This window comes from Lepidothrix coronata, unplaced genomic scaffold (genome assembly GCF_001604755.1).
Source record: "Lepidothrix coronata isolate B3197 unplaced genomic scaffold, Lepidothrix_coronata-1.0 Scaffold10, whole genome shotgun sequence".
NCBI lineage: Eukaryota > Metazoa > Chordata > Aves > Passeriformes > Pipridae > Lepidothrix > Lepidothrix coronata.
In genome coordinates this window covers 1,073,079-1,089,296 of record NW_016690190.1, presented here as the reverse complement: position 1 = coordinate 1,089,296, position 16,218 = coordinate 1,073,079, and the positions used below count along the sequence as shown (strand labels likewise).

General features: G+C 38.2%; 1 protein-coding gene across 4 annotated transcripts in view; it reads left to right on the top strand.

Moving 5' to 3' along the window:
• TXNRD1 (thioredoxin reductase 1) overlaps positions 1-16,218 on the top strand; it is a 48,842-nt gene that overhangs the window by 28,875 nt on the left and 3,749 nt on the right. For all 4 annotated transcript variants that reach the window (XM_017804800.1, XM_017804801.1, XM_017804802.1 and 1 more), the window contains 7 exons: positions 1,368-1,593; positions 4,286-4,378; positions 6,091-6,167; positions 7,763-7,919; positions 10,830-10,937; positions 12,764-12,859; positions 14,955-15,089. In XM_017804800.1, coding sequence (XP_017660289.1) covers positions 1,368-1,593; positions 4,286-4,378; positions 6,091-6,167; positions 7,763-7,919; positions 10,830-10,937; positions 12,764-12,859; positions 14,955-15,089 — 892 coding nt within the window. The remainder of the gene's footprint in view (positions 1-1,367; positions 1,594-4,285; positions 4,379-6,090; positions 6,168-7,762; positions 7,920-10,829; positions 10,938-12,763; positions 12,860-14,954; positions 15,090-16,218) is intronic.

Here is a 16,218-nt window from a genome sequence, read left to right as displayed (position 1 = left end):
TCACTTCCCCTCTATTCCTCATGGTCTTTCAGTTCTGAAACTGAAGAGCAGAGTTTGCTTGGAAGAAACCTCCGTGCTCAGCTACCAAGAAAGCAGGAGTGGCATAGCAGCTGATGTTATGAAGTTGTTAGAAATGTATTGGTCTTCATTCATTTTTTTTCCAGCTACTCAGTGAAGTTAATTCAAATTTTGGGAAAACTGGTTTCAAATGGCTCGTTAATTGATAAGGCCAAGCAATTCTAGCATCATTTTGACCAAAAAGATGTGATGTGCAGATGAAATGTGTTTTCCTATCAGAGTAACTTTGAAGTTATCTAATGTAGAAGCAGAGGTTCGAATTACAGGCTGGCAAACCTATGGCAATGAAATAAATAACTGGCATAATCCCTGTGTAACCAAAACGCCATGTGGTATGTTTCCTTCTAGTAAGTGGTAATGAAATTAAAGATAATAGATAATATAGCCTGTAAAGTGGTGCTTTAAAGTAACTTTATGGTGGAAGAGTCAGGAATTCCAGACTTAAAGACTATCAGATTGAGACTATAATTCCGTATAATCTTCACCGAGCTCCTTGGGGGATAGGAACAACCTTTAATTACACAGTGACATTTTATTCCACCACTCTGATGAAGAGACACTTATTTTAGATTTAAATCTTTGGAGAATTGTGTTTCCAAAATCTAAGTCTCTGTTGAGCAACTGAGGTGCCTCCATGAGTCCTGGCTTCCTTGAGAAGCCCTGATTTTATAGTCTGGGTCCAAAGTGTGGTAGAACTGATGTAGCTTGATGAAGCAGTTGAAAGAAATGGAAAGCAGGTAAATAAACATGTTTTCCTTAATTTCATACTTCTGTCTCTGCTTTTTTACTGTGGTTTGCATTAATGTGGTTTTTTGTCTGTGTGTATTTGACACTGCATATAATGCTTTAGCAAAAGGAATAAGTCTTCAAAGAAGTGAAGATGGTATTTTTATCCTGAAGCTGAACCCCTTCCTCTTTTAGTTCTCAGGAGCTAAAATTTACAGCAAAATATTTAAAGCAAGATTCAGAGGTGAAAAAGACCCAACAACCTACCTTTTCAACAATTTGTCCTAAATTTCTATTAAAACCCTCAACATTTTTGTGATGATTCAGAATTTTTTTTTTTTTGTGTGTACTCCTAATTATAACTTTTTAATCTGTCGTGTACTGATCTCATATGCCAGATGAATGTCCATAAAATTAAGTTGGGTTTTTTTTAGTGAGCAGGGAGAGGAATAAAATCCTATTGTTACAGAATAAATTAGATAAATATAAAGTGTGATACATTCTTCGAGCTGCCTTTAACTGTATTTTCTTTTTTCCCTCTTTTTTTTTTTTTTTNCTCCTAGTGATGACCTTTTCTCTCTGCCTTACTGTCCAGGGAAAACCCTGGTTGTTGGAGCTTCCTATGTTGCCTTGGAATGTGCAGGATTTCTTGCAGGCCTTGGATTAGATGTCACTGTAATGGTGAGATCCATCCTCTTAAGAGGATTTGACCAGGATATGGCAAACAAAATTGGTGAATATATGAAAGAACATGGAGTCAACTTTATTAGGGAGTTTGTGCCAACCAAGGTAGGCTCAAAGTGGTATATGACTACAATTGATTGGGATATACCCATCCTAATGTTTTAAGATGTAAATTATTTTAACGAATGCAAAAGCTGAACTTACAATACAGGATCTGCTATGATATAAAATGGGTTAATTTTTGTTTCAAACTGAGTAAATCCACGAACCCTAATTAATTGAAAGGTACAATTTAATCTTAGTATTAAAATTTTGTGAGATTCCAATATTCATTGTTTTTATCAGAATTAGATGGGTTGGTGTATGTTGCATTGAAAATGTTACACCTGCACGTCCTGGTCTTGCAAATGTTGAATATACTTAAATTCAGCAGTTGTCCTCAAATCTGTGAAACTTCTTGCAGACTCATAGTTAAGCAGATATATAATTTCATGTAAGATCAGGCTCCAGTGCATCACAAATAGTCATATTTTTCATTGCCAGTTCTCAAATTCTCAGCCGGCAAATACTGTTTATATACCCAGGACTAGTGGACTATCCAGAAAAGTAAATTGGCTTTAGAAGTATCCACCTATATTGTTTATTTGGCAGAGTCCTTAAATATTTGGTCAATTTTTGTTAAATTCAATAAGTACTCCTGCAACTAGTTATGTACACGTATAGGCACATGTACAGGCAAATTCAGGTTGAATTTGAATCAGATTAGATAAATTCTGGAGCTTTTCTAATTGCTTTATCAAAGACTTCAAAGGGTGCTAACAGTATTTTCTTTATGTTTTTGGGGTTTTTTTCCACAATAGTTAGTGCCTAGTTATTCTGAAATAGGAAATCAGATATTAAGCAATTTTCAATTTGTTGTTAAACCAGCATGTTATCGAGTTTAAGACTTTGGGGATTAAAGCATTAAATTCAGTGAAGACTGTTCATTTTCACCTTTAGCAGTATCAAGAGTAGTTTTAAAAATGCTCTTGCCAGTTATCACACTGTGGGTCTGACTCTCACAGAAAGAGAGTTGCTGTGAGAAGTCAAAATGGATGTTTCAAGGAACTTAGTTTTTACATGTCTTTGTTGCATAAATCCCATGCTGTATAAAAAACAGGGATGATGATCTAGCTTTTGTTTCAGACATATTTTTGTAAGCTCAGATGTGGGATGAGACAGAAGGAAGCACCAGGTGCACCCTGGGAAGAACAATCCATCACCCTAGTCACAAAATGCACTTTTGTCTGTTTTACCCTGTCACTTCAGTACATGTCTTTCATTTCAATGGGAATAAAATATTTGTCCCTGTTTCTGGTTGAGAATACCCTCAACTTAAATTGCTGGGTATGTTTTTAGCAGGTTTTCTGATCTCTTTCAAACATTGTTTTTGAAGTTATTCATTTTGTGCTTATTAAAACCTTTCATTGGGACGTTTGAAGGCAGACAATGAATTATTACAAATAATGCTGCCTTTGAACAGGAGCAACTTCTCACAGTGATTCTTTAAAGTTGGTAGGATGGCACAGTAGGCTTTTTAAAATTAAGAAAGTAAAGGACAGGGGTAAAAACTTTGTCAGAAACTTTACTTTTTCTCTCTCTAAATACTGAAAATGAGGTAGGAACTAGGGCAGGTGTTGAAAAGTACCTTTTCATCTGTAGGATGAACACTAAAATGTCCCAGAATTATGTTAAGTGTCACACACTTACATGTCTCTTGTAGGTACAGCCAGATGTTGGAAGCAGGCAGGTACCATGCCCTTTCTTGGGAGGGCAAGGGAAGGACTGTAAGGACTGTGGCTCAGGATATCCAGTCCTTTCCTCACAGTCCATATATTAATATTATTGGAAATAAAGAATAACCCACCAATATAGCTTCAAATTCCATTCACTTATTTAGTTGAGAGGAAAAGGTATTTGGAAAAGAATCAGTGGTGTTGCTCTTTCTGCTGTATTGTTTTCTGATATATTTGGGGGGTGGAGGGTGGAAGAGGGGAGTGTATTTTGGGTTTTGTTTTGTTCTACATAAATGGTCATTTTTTATTACTATGTGCAAAGAGCACAGTTGTGAAAAGCTTTTTTTCTTGCTTCACTAGAATAGATAGTGAGCTGCTGCTTTACTTGAGAGAGAGTGTGCATCTGGATCTGCAGCTAAAACTAGGAATATTTATTTCAGCTGACTCTGGGAAACTGATGAGGCTTTTTTCTTAGTCTGATGGTGTTTTTTCAGCCATTTAGAGCCAGTTGCTGCCCTCTCCTGCAAGGCCATGGCACCTTTGTACACTGGGCTAATGTAATTGAAACAGGGCAAAGGCCTGTAGTGCTGAGGTCTGAGCTATGGCAGTGGCTTCCCATGGGTGAAAGGGACAATGGTCGTCCAGAAGCAGTTGGAGAAAATGTCTGATGGTGTTTCCAGGCCTTGTAAGAGTTTCCTTCCTCCTCACCTCCTCTGTCCGCAGTGGACACCAGCAGCTCACACGGTGGACTTGGACAAGAACTTAGCTAGCAGTCAACTTTTATAAACAGAAATGAGGTTTTGTTGAGTTGATCATAAGAATAAATGCACAGACATGGAACAAAATGTTTAAATATGCAAGCAGAAATGTAAAGAATCTTCAGAATAAATGCTTAATTTTAGATTATGGTTAAAACACTCCCAGTGATATGTGGTGGGAAAAATATGCTTTTGTATATTTTTATTTGAAATGACACTTTTTTCTTTTATCCCCTCTCCCACTCAATTCTCAAAATGTTGTAGGTTGAGCAGCTTGAGGAAGGAACTCCTGGCAGATTGAAAGTTACAGCCAAGTCCACAACAGGGGACCAGATAATTGAAGAGGAATACAATACTGTGAGTCCTGTCTATATATGTGAAGAATGTGAAATAGCCTTCCATTTAATGTTGGGATTTTGTGGGGTGTTTTTATCCACATGTTAGATTTTTTAAAATTATTTTAATTATTATAATATGCTAATTGCACACAATCAACAGGTAATTAATGTGAAAAAAGTCCCAAAATCCATGATCATTGCGCCTTGCCAAATCACTTGCATGCTTTTCAAACCTGTTTCTTAGCTTAGAGATGTAAATGAGCTTGGTCACGTGGAATCAGTTGCAGGATTTTTCCCTGGCCTGATATTTGTAGTAAATGATACGTAATGATTTATAACAGCTTTCATAGTAACTAAAGCATGTTTTGTAGTTAGCACAAAACAATGATCTGTGCAAGAGTTAAACAAACATCATTTCAAGACCTGTTGTTGACACATCTTCATAAAAGCAACTAATGCCAGCTTGTGGCAAGTCAGTCAGGAAGCATCATTACCCACTTAAAACAGTAAAATTGCAGTGTGCAGGTATGCTATTGTATGTTTGATTGACTGTTTCCATCACACCTCACTGCAGTCATTTTCATAGGCCTTGATGCTGAATAGAGTAGTTGGAAGTACATAGGATGCAAAAAGACAGGCACTTGCCAACCTGAGACTTTAGACTGCAAATACTGTGTGCCAGTGACCTGATGTACCTGTATAGTGCATCAGTCATCCTGTAACAAGGACATGCCTCAGTGCCTCTGAGAGCCAGTATTATGAAAAGGTTTAACAATAACAGCAGCGCTCTTGCACTGTGTTGTAATACTGGGGTTTGTTTCTAGTGAAAGCTTTTTAGCAAGCAAATCAATACCATCCCTTCATTAAGAAAACTTCTGATTTCTTACTGCTACATCTTTCACTGAAGTGCTGTCACCCCTCATAGAAGCTGTGAGCTGTGTGTGATGTGTTTTAAAACCTTCAGCTCTGAAGATCTGGCATGGCTTGGTCATCTATAAGACTTGAAGCAGATCACTGATTCCTTCAATACAGTTCTTAGCTGTCACATGGGAAGCATTATGTAGTTACCTGGGCAGTTGTCCCAGACTGCAAAGCATATAGCAATTTTCCTTGTGATAGCATAAGCTGGAACTTGATTTGCTTGTTAAGGTAGCAGAGTTGATAGGGTGGGTAAGAATTTGGCCTGGTCTGTCCATCATTCTGAACAAATGTTTTAACAAAAAATATTCAACAAATAATATCGTTTGCCAGTGACTTGGCTGAGAGCCTATATAAGTAAATAATATTTTCCGATCAAAACAAATATTATTTTCTGATATTTCTATTTGATTTGTGTAAGCATCTGAGTTTTTTTCCTAAAGAGCCCTTTCCTTAGGGAACATTTTGAGGTAACCTGCTCTGGTAGGGATATGGTGTAACACTTTGGTATAAAACTGCAAGGAAATAGAGTATCTGTCCCTAACTGATTTGTTTAGAATACTTTTGGGGTACTTTTCTAGGGAAAGTTATTTGGCTGGTTTTAATCTTAGCATTAAAACCTGATATTGTTGTGTCGTTGTGGTGGTGTGGCTCGTCTTGAACTCTGTGGATGTACAATGGGTAACAAACGTATTCACCTTACTGTGACCAAGCCTTAGATACTAATCTTCAGTATATAATGAAAATAATAGCCTAAGCAAAATGTACGTTTGAGGTTTTAAAAAATCAGTAACACGCATTGCTATTTTGCAGGTGTTGTTAGCAATTGGAAGAGATCCATGCACAAGAAACATTGGGTTGGACAAAGTTGGAGTGAATATCAATGAAAAGTAAGGACAGATGTCTCTATTCCACTCATTGCTAAGCTTGTGTCGTGTACTGTTGCAGTGGTGGTGGTGCATAGACATTCAAAAGCTCGGAGGACAAATTTGTCCCCTGTTTGTATACACTTGAATGAGAGACTGTTGCAGAAAGCTGCATTTTCTCCTGCAGTGCTGCCACATTTGCTTATTTGATAATGAACAGTCAATTCCTAATTGCTGGGACTCAAAAGTGTCTGTTCCATTCTGTCTAGGTTCACAGCTTCTTCAAGTTACAGGGTTTTCCAGACTGTGCCAATTGTTCCTTGTACTCCTTTATTCTCATCTCCTTGTTTTTGTCTCTCTCACCCCTTGGGGCAGAGATCTGTGTGTTCATACAGGCTTTTAGTGCAGTGAGTTCTGTTTGTATTTTCATATGTTATTTTGAAAGATAAGGTCCAAGTAGCATTCCTTAAACTCACAGGTGGAGTTCTTGATGTGTTTTAGGTTTTGGAGGAGTTTATTTCTTGCCTTGGAGCAACTCTTGGGAACAATCTGTCTCTTGTAGAGAAGTACTTAATGTTTAATGTAGTGAGGTCATTGCACCAGGGAGTGGAGCTATCAGTAACATTTTCAATATCAGTAACTAAAACATCTTCCAGACATGTGAGGCCTCGAAGATCTTCCCTTTGAAGAAAAGACAAGGACTGTGAACTTGACCACTGCAGGGTTTTTATATATGAACACAGTGACTGATGTTGCCAAAGGGAACTGTTGTGATATTCCAAATAAGCAGAACTTTTGGTCCACTCAAAATTGACAGGCCTATGTTGTCTTGCAGAACAGGGCACATCTTTCTGATGTCAGGACACCTATTACCAACTTAATAGAATGAATTATAAAGTTACTAGCATAAACTATATTATTGTTAATGAGCAAAATTGAGGAAGTTGGATTTTTAATATGGGCATTCCACTGGTCTCTCAAGTGACTGTTTGTTTCTGTGCCTGTCTGGTTTCCCTGTTACATGTGTTTCCTGTGGTGATTACTACACTATCTCATTTATTGATGAAGTAGGAAATATTAATAATTAAAGCCTTCCATTAGCTCAGTACACTTACAGCTAAAAAGCTTGCTAGCTGTCCCTTAGGTAGGGTGTCTAACAGCTTGACCTGTCTCTGTGTAGTACCCTGAAGGATAAACTTCTATAAACTGCTTCAGTCACTGGACTGGAATTTCGGTAGTGGAAAAATTCTTTTGTCCTACAAGTGGAGTGGGAGAATGTCTCTTCCTTTAATTCCTGAAAGTTGCCTGTACACAGCTCAGCTGGTGGTAGAGAGTGTTTGAGGAAAAGATTTATGCCTCACCAATGATTCAGGAGACAAATTGCAACTTCACAGGCTACTCCTTGTCCGGTGTGTGAATTCCTGTAGTTTTGGTAAAATTTGCACTACTTTACATTCTTGCTTAAGTCTGTAAGATTGTGAATATGAATTCTTTCCCTCATACTTCACATGTGTCTTTCTCTTAAAGCTAAAGGGCCTAACTCCTGCAAGGTTATTTACACCTTCAGTCTTCACAGCAGCACACTTAGATTTTTTTTTCTTGTTTAATTCCAATTGCAGAACAGGAAAAATTCCTGTCAGTGATGAGGAGCAAACAAATGTGCCGTATATCTATGCTGTTGGAGATATACTGCAGGACAAGCTGGAACTCACACCAGTGGCAATCCAGGCAGGAAGATTGTTAGTTCGGAGGCTTTATGCTGGGGCAACCACTAAGGTAAGGAAACAGTTGCCACAAAACACTGTCATTGCTCTACTTCTAAGTGCAGAGTGTGAGTCTGCTTATTTATGGAAAACCCAGAAGAATTTAAAGGATTAGCTTTGATGATCATTTTAATTTTCCCCTGGCAAAGATATTACTGCAGATGTGTTCTGCTAATTGTGTGGGATGAAATTAATACTTTATGGATTAAACAGTAGTCTCTTTTTTTTTTTTGCCTTTTAAGTGGGTTTATTTTTCTCTCTGAGTGTAATGATAATAAAATTAACTGAGATCATTTAGCTTGTTTTTAATTCTACCACCTTCCCTAAAAGTCAGCAATCTTCCCCATCCTATTAAATGCTTTAACTCCAATTCATAGGCAGTTTACTAAACCTACCTATGATCCCTAAATAGAGTATAATAGGAGTTTGTGATGCTCTTAATTTCCAATGTTATTTCCACTAATTTTTTTCACCTCTCATCCATGTGTTTTCAAAGTAATACACGATCTGAGTTGTAACTGAATAGGGACACAAAGGAAGATCAGAGGTACCGATAACTCAGCACATATTTATACCTGGGTAGTTGAAATAATCGATTCGGTGTTTATGGTTCATATTAGGGCAGTTGTGGGTTTCAGCCAGGTTATGCTTGCTTAAATGGGAGCAGTACGGGTGCTCATCTACACCTTATGTTTAACCAGGAGGAAAGAAGAACTGTTATCCAGGCACCACTGGTGTGGGTGCTTGTCTCAGCTTCATAACCACAGGGCATGAGCATAAGGGTTTCTTCTCTTTTAGACCCTGCTGAATTCATATCAGGTTCAACTGTTGGCCAGATTTAGAGCTTGATTGAGTTGTTTGTTTTACATTGGCAGGTATTGTGGTAGCAGAATTCTGAATCAGTGTGCAGAATGTCATTCCGTTAGCCAGGCAAAGTTTAAGGAACCGTAGCAGAAGCCAGGTTTTTTTCATACTGCAATACTATGGATATGTCTTAATTTACATTTTATGCCAGATAACAGTCTCTCAAGGTACAAAAATCCTTATGCTGCCAAAGGAAGCATTATCTCATTCAATGAATTCTAAAAATGAGTAACTAAAATGTGAACCTGGCTTATGTTTATGTTGTAACAAATCTGGAAAAGGTGATTGTATGAAACATAATGAGGTGTTATGGATAGGTGGGGAAAGGACAGTAATCAGCATCTTAGTTGATCCCCAGTCACAAAGGAGATTAATTAAAGTTGAAGTCTATAGAAAATAAAGTTACTAGAAATTAAATAGAGCTAACCAGCCTGCTAGTCTGTTTTGGCAGAATGACTAATTTGGTGGGTATGGGAAAAGCAGGGGGTGTTTGTTTACTTTGACTCTAGTGAAGGCTTTTGACACTGTCTCCCATAACATTGTCATAGACAAATGGATAAAGTACAGACTGAGTAAGTGGGCAGTGAGGTGGATTGAAAACTGGCTGAACAGCCAGGTTTAAAGGGCTGTGACCAGCATTACAAAGACCAGCTGCAGGCCAGTCACTGGTGGTGTGCCACAGGGTTGGATACTCACTCCAGTACTGTTTAACATCTGAATTAATGAATCTGGATGATGAGACAAAATGCACCCTCAGCAAGTTTGCAGGTGATACAAAACTGGAAGAAATGACTGGTGCAACTGGTGTTTGTGCTGTCACTCAGAGTGGAGAAGTGGGTCAGACTGGAGAAATGGACTGACGGGAATCTCGCAGCGTTCAGCAAGAAGTGAAATGTCCTGCCCCTGAGGAGGAATAATCCCATGTGCCAGCACAGGCTAGGAACTCAGCAGCTGGAAAGCAGCTGAGCAGACAAAGCTTCAGTAGGTCTGGAGGACAAGTTGACTGTGAGCCAGCAATGTACCCTCATTGCAGAGAAGGTGAGGGATATCCTGGGCTGCATCCTGCAGATGCATCCTGGCAGAGCATTGCCATCAGGTGGAGGGAAGTGACCTTTTCCATTCCAGTTGATTCTGGTAAGATAGATTTGATTTTGTGTCCAATTTTGGGATCCCCAGTACAAGACGGACAAGGCAAGTCCAGCAAAGGACCATGACTATGATTAAAGTACTGGAGCATCTGACACATGAGGAGAGGCTGAGACAGCTGGTAATTTAAATACCCTACAGAAGAGGTGGTTTGAGGGGCTCTTATATCAGTGTGTATTTATGCCTGAGGGTAGGGAGTAAAAAAGATAGAGCCAGACTCTTTTCAGTGGTATAAAGTGCAAGGGCAATGGATTCAGACTGAAACACAGGAAAATTCCATTTGAACATAGGAAAAAACTGCTTTACAGTGAGGATGGTCAGGCCCAGAAGTTGCCCAGAGAGGAAGCCTCTGCAACACTAAAGCTGCAGTGAAGTCAAGGATCAGTGTTTGTCTCTTATGATATGTGACTGGGCACATGGTATCAGCTCTTGTTCTAGCTCTCCCCCAGAAGGGCTGTACTCCATGTCTTTGGTTCTTTGATGTTGCCTAGGCCACAGTTGATAAAAAAAAAATTATGATTTTTGAGCGGTGGTGGTGCTTTTGCAACATCTCCAACTAAAAATAGCATGCTTTATAGAAATGGTTGAACAGTCTACTGTTCTACTGTTTTTATCTCCATTTTGGCCTGTATCTGGTACGTTTTTAAAATAGGGCACTGAATTTCCTTTTCCATTTAATCTGTGCACACTAATGTTAGTGTGGCTTTAAACTGTCTTTTTGTTCTTGCTCTAGTTAACACCTCTGGAATGGACAAAGCCAAAACTGTACCTTAATTTAAAACAATTTTACAAAAACAGAAGAGCTTTCAGAATTGTGAATAATCCAGCTTTTCTTCCTGTGTTTCAGACTACTGAGTGCTGATTTTATTACTGATGTTGTATGTTTTTTTGTTTTGTTTTGAATGCCACACAGTGTGACTATGTGAATGTTCCAACTACTGTATTTACTCCTTTGGAGTATGGAGCCTGTGGGTACTCTGAAGAGACCGCAGTGGAGAAATTTGGGGAGGAAAACATTGAGGTAAATGCCTTAATTTCATCTGGGCTTTAGGTTTCCAATTTGTGATTTAAAATAATGTTAAGAGTCAATTAACACAGCATTCTGTGCTCTGATGTAAGGGCAGGAGCTGACTGGGTACATTTTTTGTCTTCCTTGGCTGTTCCCGGACATGTTATAAAAATAATCCTCAATTCCAATAGTTCTAGTTGCAGATATGTTCTATTTTTGGCAAACAGGGACTTGAAGGTGGAATATTTTGTTTAAAAAAAAAAGAAAAAGGGTTTCTTTGTGCCTGCAAATACTTCAGGATAAATTAAAACTGGGTATGGGCTGGAAGCAATATACTGGTTTTAATGTCAAAGTGGAGCTTTTTGTACCTACAGTGGTGGCAAATTCCTTGCCATGGAGATTTTTACTTTATAAAGCCAAATGTTTTGCTCATTTTTCCTGTTTACTTTGACTTTGTGAAGAGGTATGTGCTTAATTTTACTCACATGAGTAATCCCTTTTCATTCACTGGGATTGCTGGTCCAGAGTGAAATTAGACATATATGAGCACTTAGTGCCTGAGGCTGTTCTTACAAAATACTGTACTGACCACATTACAGAAAACATAAGGGGAGGAAATCTCACAGTAAAATGAACTTTTGTGTCCTGCAAGTGTCACCTGAGGAGCATTATTTGGAGGACTATGCAGATAAGTGGCAGTTCATGAAGTTGAGAACTCACGTCCCTCTTAAGCTGACGTTTTCTGAAATGGATGTGGAGAAAAAGAAGAAAATATGACTCAAAATGTCAGTGTGTAAAGTAATGTTAACCTGACCAGAGGGCAAAGGCTTACATTCTTTTCTGCCCACAAAGTTTGCATATACTCAGTCAAATTTTTGTTATTGAGTGAAATTCTTGCTGTTATATGTGAAACACTGGACGCTTTGTTGCGAAAAAAAATGTGGTTTTGATTTTCAAAGCTGTTTTTTAAAATGTGCATCTAGAAGCATTTGTGTTCTGCCTAAGTCCTCATTTAGTGAATTCTGACCTCTTTATCATGTCACTTTCTTGGCTTTTTTTGCAAGCCTCAGTAAGATTATTGAGTGCATCTGTCATTCAGGCCTGTTAAATTTCAGTTTGATAGTGATGCTTATAAATGCTTTGTAACCCCATTAACGTGGCAAAATGTCAAGCTGCCTCTCCTAGTTTGTGAAGGAATATATTTTTACTGGAGTTGTGATCAATTAAAATTTTATTTCAACCAGCAATCGATTTGAGATTAGCTTATAATGGGAGCTGCCAGGAGTTCTCGGTAGAACTGTGCCTAAAAACGCCCCGTCATTTTCTGATATGTGTGCTGTACAAGTGGGTGAAAAGCCTTACCTACAATTTGGGATTTGTCCAGTTGGGGCAGACAGGAAAATTTGTTGTCTTTAAGTACTTTCCATTTTGCAGTGATATTCTCATTTCTCCTAAAACCAGACTCTGAAGCTATTTCTTCCCTTTTTCTGCTCAGAGGAACATTTTTACCTTCATTTCAAGTAGACCCAGAGACAGTACAGTCTTCTCTGAGGGAAGGCTGTGATTTTGTAGTTTAATGAGAGCATGGTGAACTGCTTCCTGGAACTTTAATATACTTATGGCTTCTCCTTTTTTAATTACTGGATGATACCAGCACTTGTTTTGCAAAGACTTCCTTCTCTGGCGTTCATCAAGGGGAAAGAGCATCACCCTGATTTCAGATATTCTAAATGCTATGTACATAGCTCATTATTTAAGATAATCTGGCAATTTTTGAAAGATCATGCTCTCTGCTTGGAAATTACATAACTCCTTTCTAACCTGTGTTGTACTTCCAGGTGTACCATAGTCATTTCTGGCCTCTGGAGTGGACTGTGCCATCCAGAGACAACAACAAATGCTATGCAAAGATAATTTGCAATATTCAAGATAACGTAAGTGCATCTTTCTTTCCAGGGAAAACAGTATCTTTGTGTTCATCATAGGGACCATTGATCATACAATGTCTATAAATAGGTTATTTTTAACAAATTAAAATTTATTTAAATTTGTCTACCTTTTGAAATGTAGTAAATATTTATAGTGATACAATACCCCTGTTTATACAAAATCAACCCTTAGTAAAAAAGAAAATTCTGCCATTGCTATTTGTATATGGTACTTCTTTCATACATGTAAAATGAGAAGTAGATATCTCTAAGACTGTTCATTAACTTTGAAAAGTGAGCAAATCAATGCATGTAGAAATGGTTAGAATTTTTATTGGTTTATTCTCTCCTCCCCAAGCTTGGACATTCTTTTCTGGGGGATTCTTCTCTCTGAAATGGAGGTGTCTCAGAAACCATCACAGCTTGTAACCTCTGCAAACCCACACGTGCTTATAAAACTCTTGAGCTTGTTCTAACAGGATAATGTATTTTGCCTGCACAAATCTCATTTAGGGTGATAATGCCAGGATTATCCATGGACTAGGATAAAATTTCCTGGCAGTAGAAATGTACAGCACCTGCTGAAGCAAAAGCAAAATTACTAACTGGTTAAAAGAATTGGTGTGTCCATCTCTGAATGATCACCATGTGTTTAATTGATGATTTTAATAATATGAATTATTGTGAAGACTAATATGCTGTGAAAATGTATTCCTGCTAAGATAGTGGCATGTCTATCTGTCCTTAATTTTGTAAAACTTGCAAGCCTGTCAGGTTTTGACCATATCCTCTATCTGGAGGAGTTTGCACTAGTGTGGAAGGTATCTTAGAACCCGTAGTTATGTTCTAATTCAAAGTTACTTAAGAAAATGAAAAGGCTTAATGGTGATTTAAAGTGTTTCATTACTTTGTTTTCATTTCTTGTCCTGAAAATTTGAAACATGTTTAAATATCTAGAGGTAGAGTTGAAAGTTACCCTGGATGAAAAATAATTCAGTAACTATTTAAAACTCTCATTACCTTGGTTGCATTACTATGGTTTTATTCTTACATATGTCTCTATTTTTAAAGAAAAATAAGGATAATTCCATTTTAGTTATTACCCAATTATAGCTTTTCTTATTTAAATAAACCCTGTGGTAAATCTCAGTCCTCAGACTGAAAGAATAATAACTTTTCAGTGTACTGAGTATCCACTACATCCAATGTATGTGATATTTAGTGGAAAGAACAGACAACTTTTGATACCCAACTGGGCTACATCTATGCTCAGCAAAATCTGATCAATTCCCTGAAGGCCACTAAAGCCGACAGCAGTTGGCATGTGCTAAAGGAGACTTACCTTTCTTTAAGAAAAGCAGGTCAAGTCAGTACAGCTCATTCTATTGAGTGTTTTCTGAGGATGCATGTGCAGTTTGACATATTTTGCAACTGAACAGTACTATAGATATAAGAAGTGTGAATAGTGTCTTCCTTGTAAGTGGATGTTTGTTTTGCCAGTCTCTAGGTATATTGTCTCCCAATGAAAGCAAACACTGCAACCAGAGTAGTCATCAGTCTAGTTATAACACACTTCTTGCCACCAGTTGTGTCTGATTAGCCACAACTTCAGCTTGTGGCCCTTTCCTGTAAGCAACTATCGAACTGAAAATTCTTCCAAAGACACAGACCATGTAGACACCTACCATAGGCCCTGCTGTTGAAAACCAGGGTGCTCATCTTTACTTAGGCAAGCATTCTGTTAGGATAACTTGCCTGAATAAAATTCAAATTCATGTTTGCAATTTGGACACACATAATCGAGCATAGAGCATGGGGTGTATTAAATTTGTATGCTGCTGATGTAAGTGCGGGACTCTTGTACAAAACTTTGCAAAGAAGCTGACTCCTGAGCTCCTAGTTGAATGTTTGCAGAGAGAGAACAAAATTATACCATCTCCCATCTGTTGGTGCTAATGATAGTTCACATTTTAGTGGTTACATTAATTTGTGATATATTTTGTGAGCTGGTTAAGTTATATACTCTAAGAAAACCTTACATGTTGTCTAAAGAGAACTGAATGCATGATTGTGCTTGCATTTGATTACCTTTGGCATTTAGGAGAGAGTCATTGGTTTCCATGTCCTTGGTCCAAATGCTGGAGAAGTCACCCAAGGGTTTGCAGCCGCCATTAAATGTGGGATGACAAAAGAACAGCTGGACAACACCATCGGAATTCATCCTGTCTGTGCCGAGGTTTGTATTTGAAGTCACCTCATAGCCCGGCTTTCATAGCATTCTGGGGTAGGGTGTTGGAATTCCGAATAACAGAGCTCTGTTAAAGGGGTCCGAATTTGGAGGAAAGGACAGGAAATTACTTGGGTTTAATATTTAGAATTCTAACATTTAGGTTTAATCTGGGATATTTAATTTTTTTTCGAGTGTATTCATTTGTGAAAAGTTTATGGCCTCGCTTAATCCAGTGCTCTCTCTACTGGGAAGTATAGAATTTTCTTCCCACTCAAGATTATGAAGGCTTATGATACTATTTCTGCTAAAGCGGTGGTAAAGCTAAATTGGGGTACTCAAAATAGGCTTATAAACTGGTGCTGTGGAAGGGGACTGGCTATGTGACAATTTTTCTATTAGATTCTGCCCTTTTAAAGATTTTTCCTTTATTCTGTAGGCCTTCACTTCATGAGGCCACACAAACATTTCTTCTTGTGTTTGTCTTGCTATTCCTCTTTAATGAGGAGCTCAGTTTTCTGTAGCAGGTGTGGGACAGCTCCTCCCAGATGTAAATCAGAGATGCTCCATTGACTTTAGTAGCAATAGGATGAGTTTATATTAGCTGAGGATCCCTGAAAGCATGTTCATGACCCAAGTCTTTGTACAGAATCTGTTTGCACCTGCTTGTGTGAGCTACAGAGTGTTGCAAGGGTGCACCAGGATGCTGCTCTGCAGAAGTGACGTCCTCCTCTCTTGTTTTATGTTTCCAAGGAGGTACAGTGTAAGCAATGTAATATGAACTCCATTAATGGAATGGACTGCTAGCAATCTGAATCATCTTCAAAGCATCCACAATATAGATCCTGTTCTTCTCTGTAGTATCATCTGATGGTGTTCTTGAAAGCCCTTGGAGAGGGGTAGCATGTCCTTATCTTACCAGGGGCCCTGTGGAGGGGGATCTCTGAGGGAGGCATTCAAACCTGTGAACTCAAGTGGGATATTAGCATATGCAGTGTGAAGAGAGGATGATAGTCATAATTTATTCTGGACATCTGAGCTGCTAAAATTGAAACTGAATAGAATGATGATTAGATATAATTCAGGGAGGTAGTTTCAGATAATCATATTTGTTTGAGTGGGGGAGGAAGAAATTGGC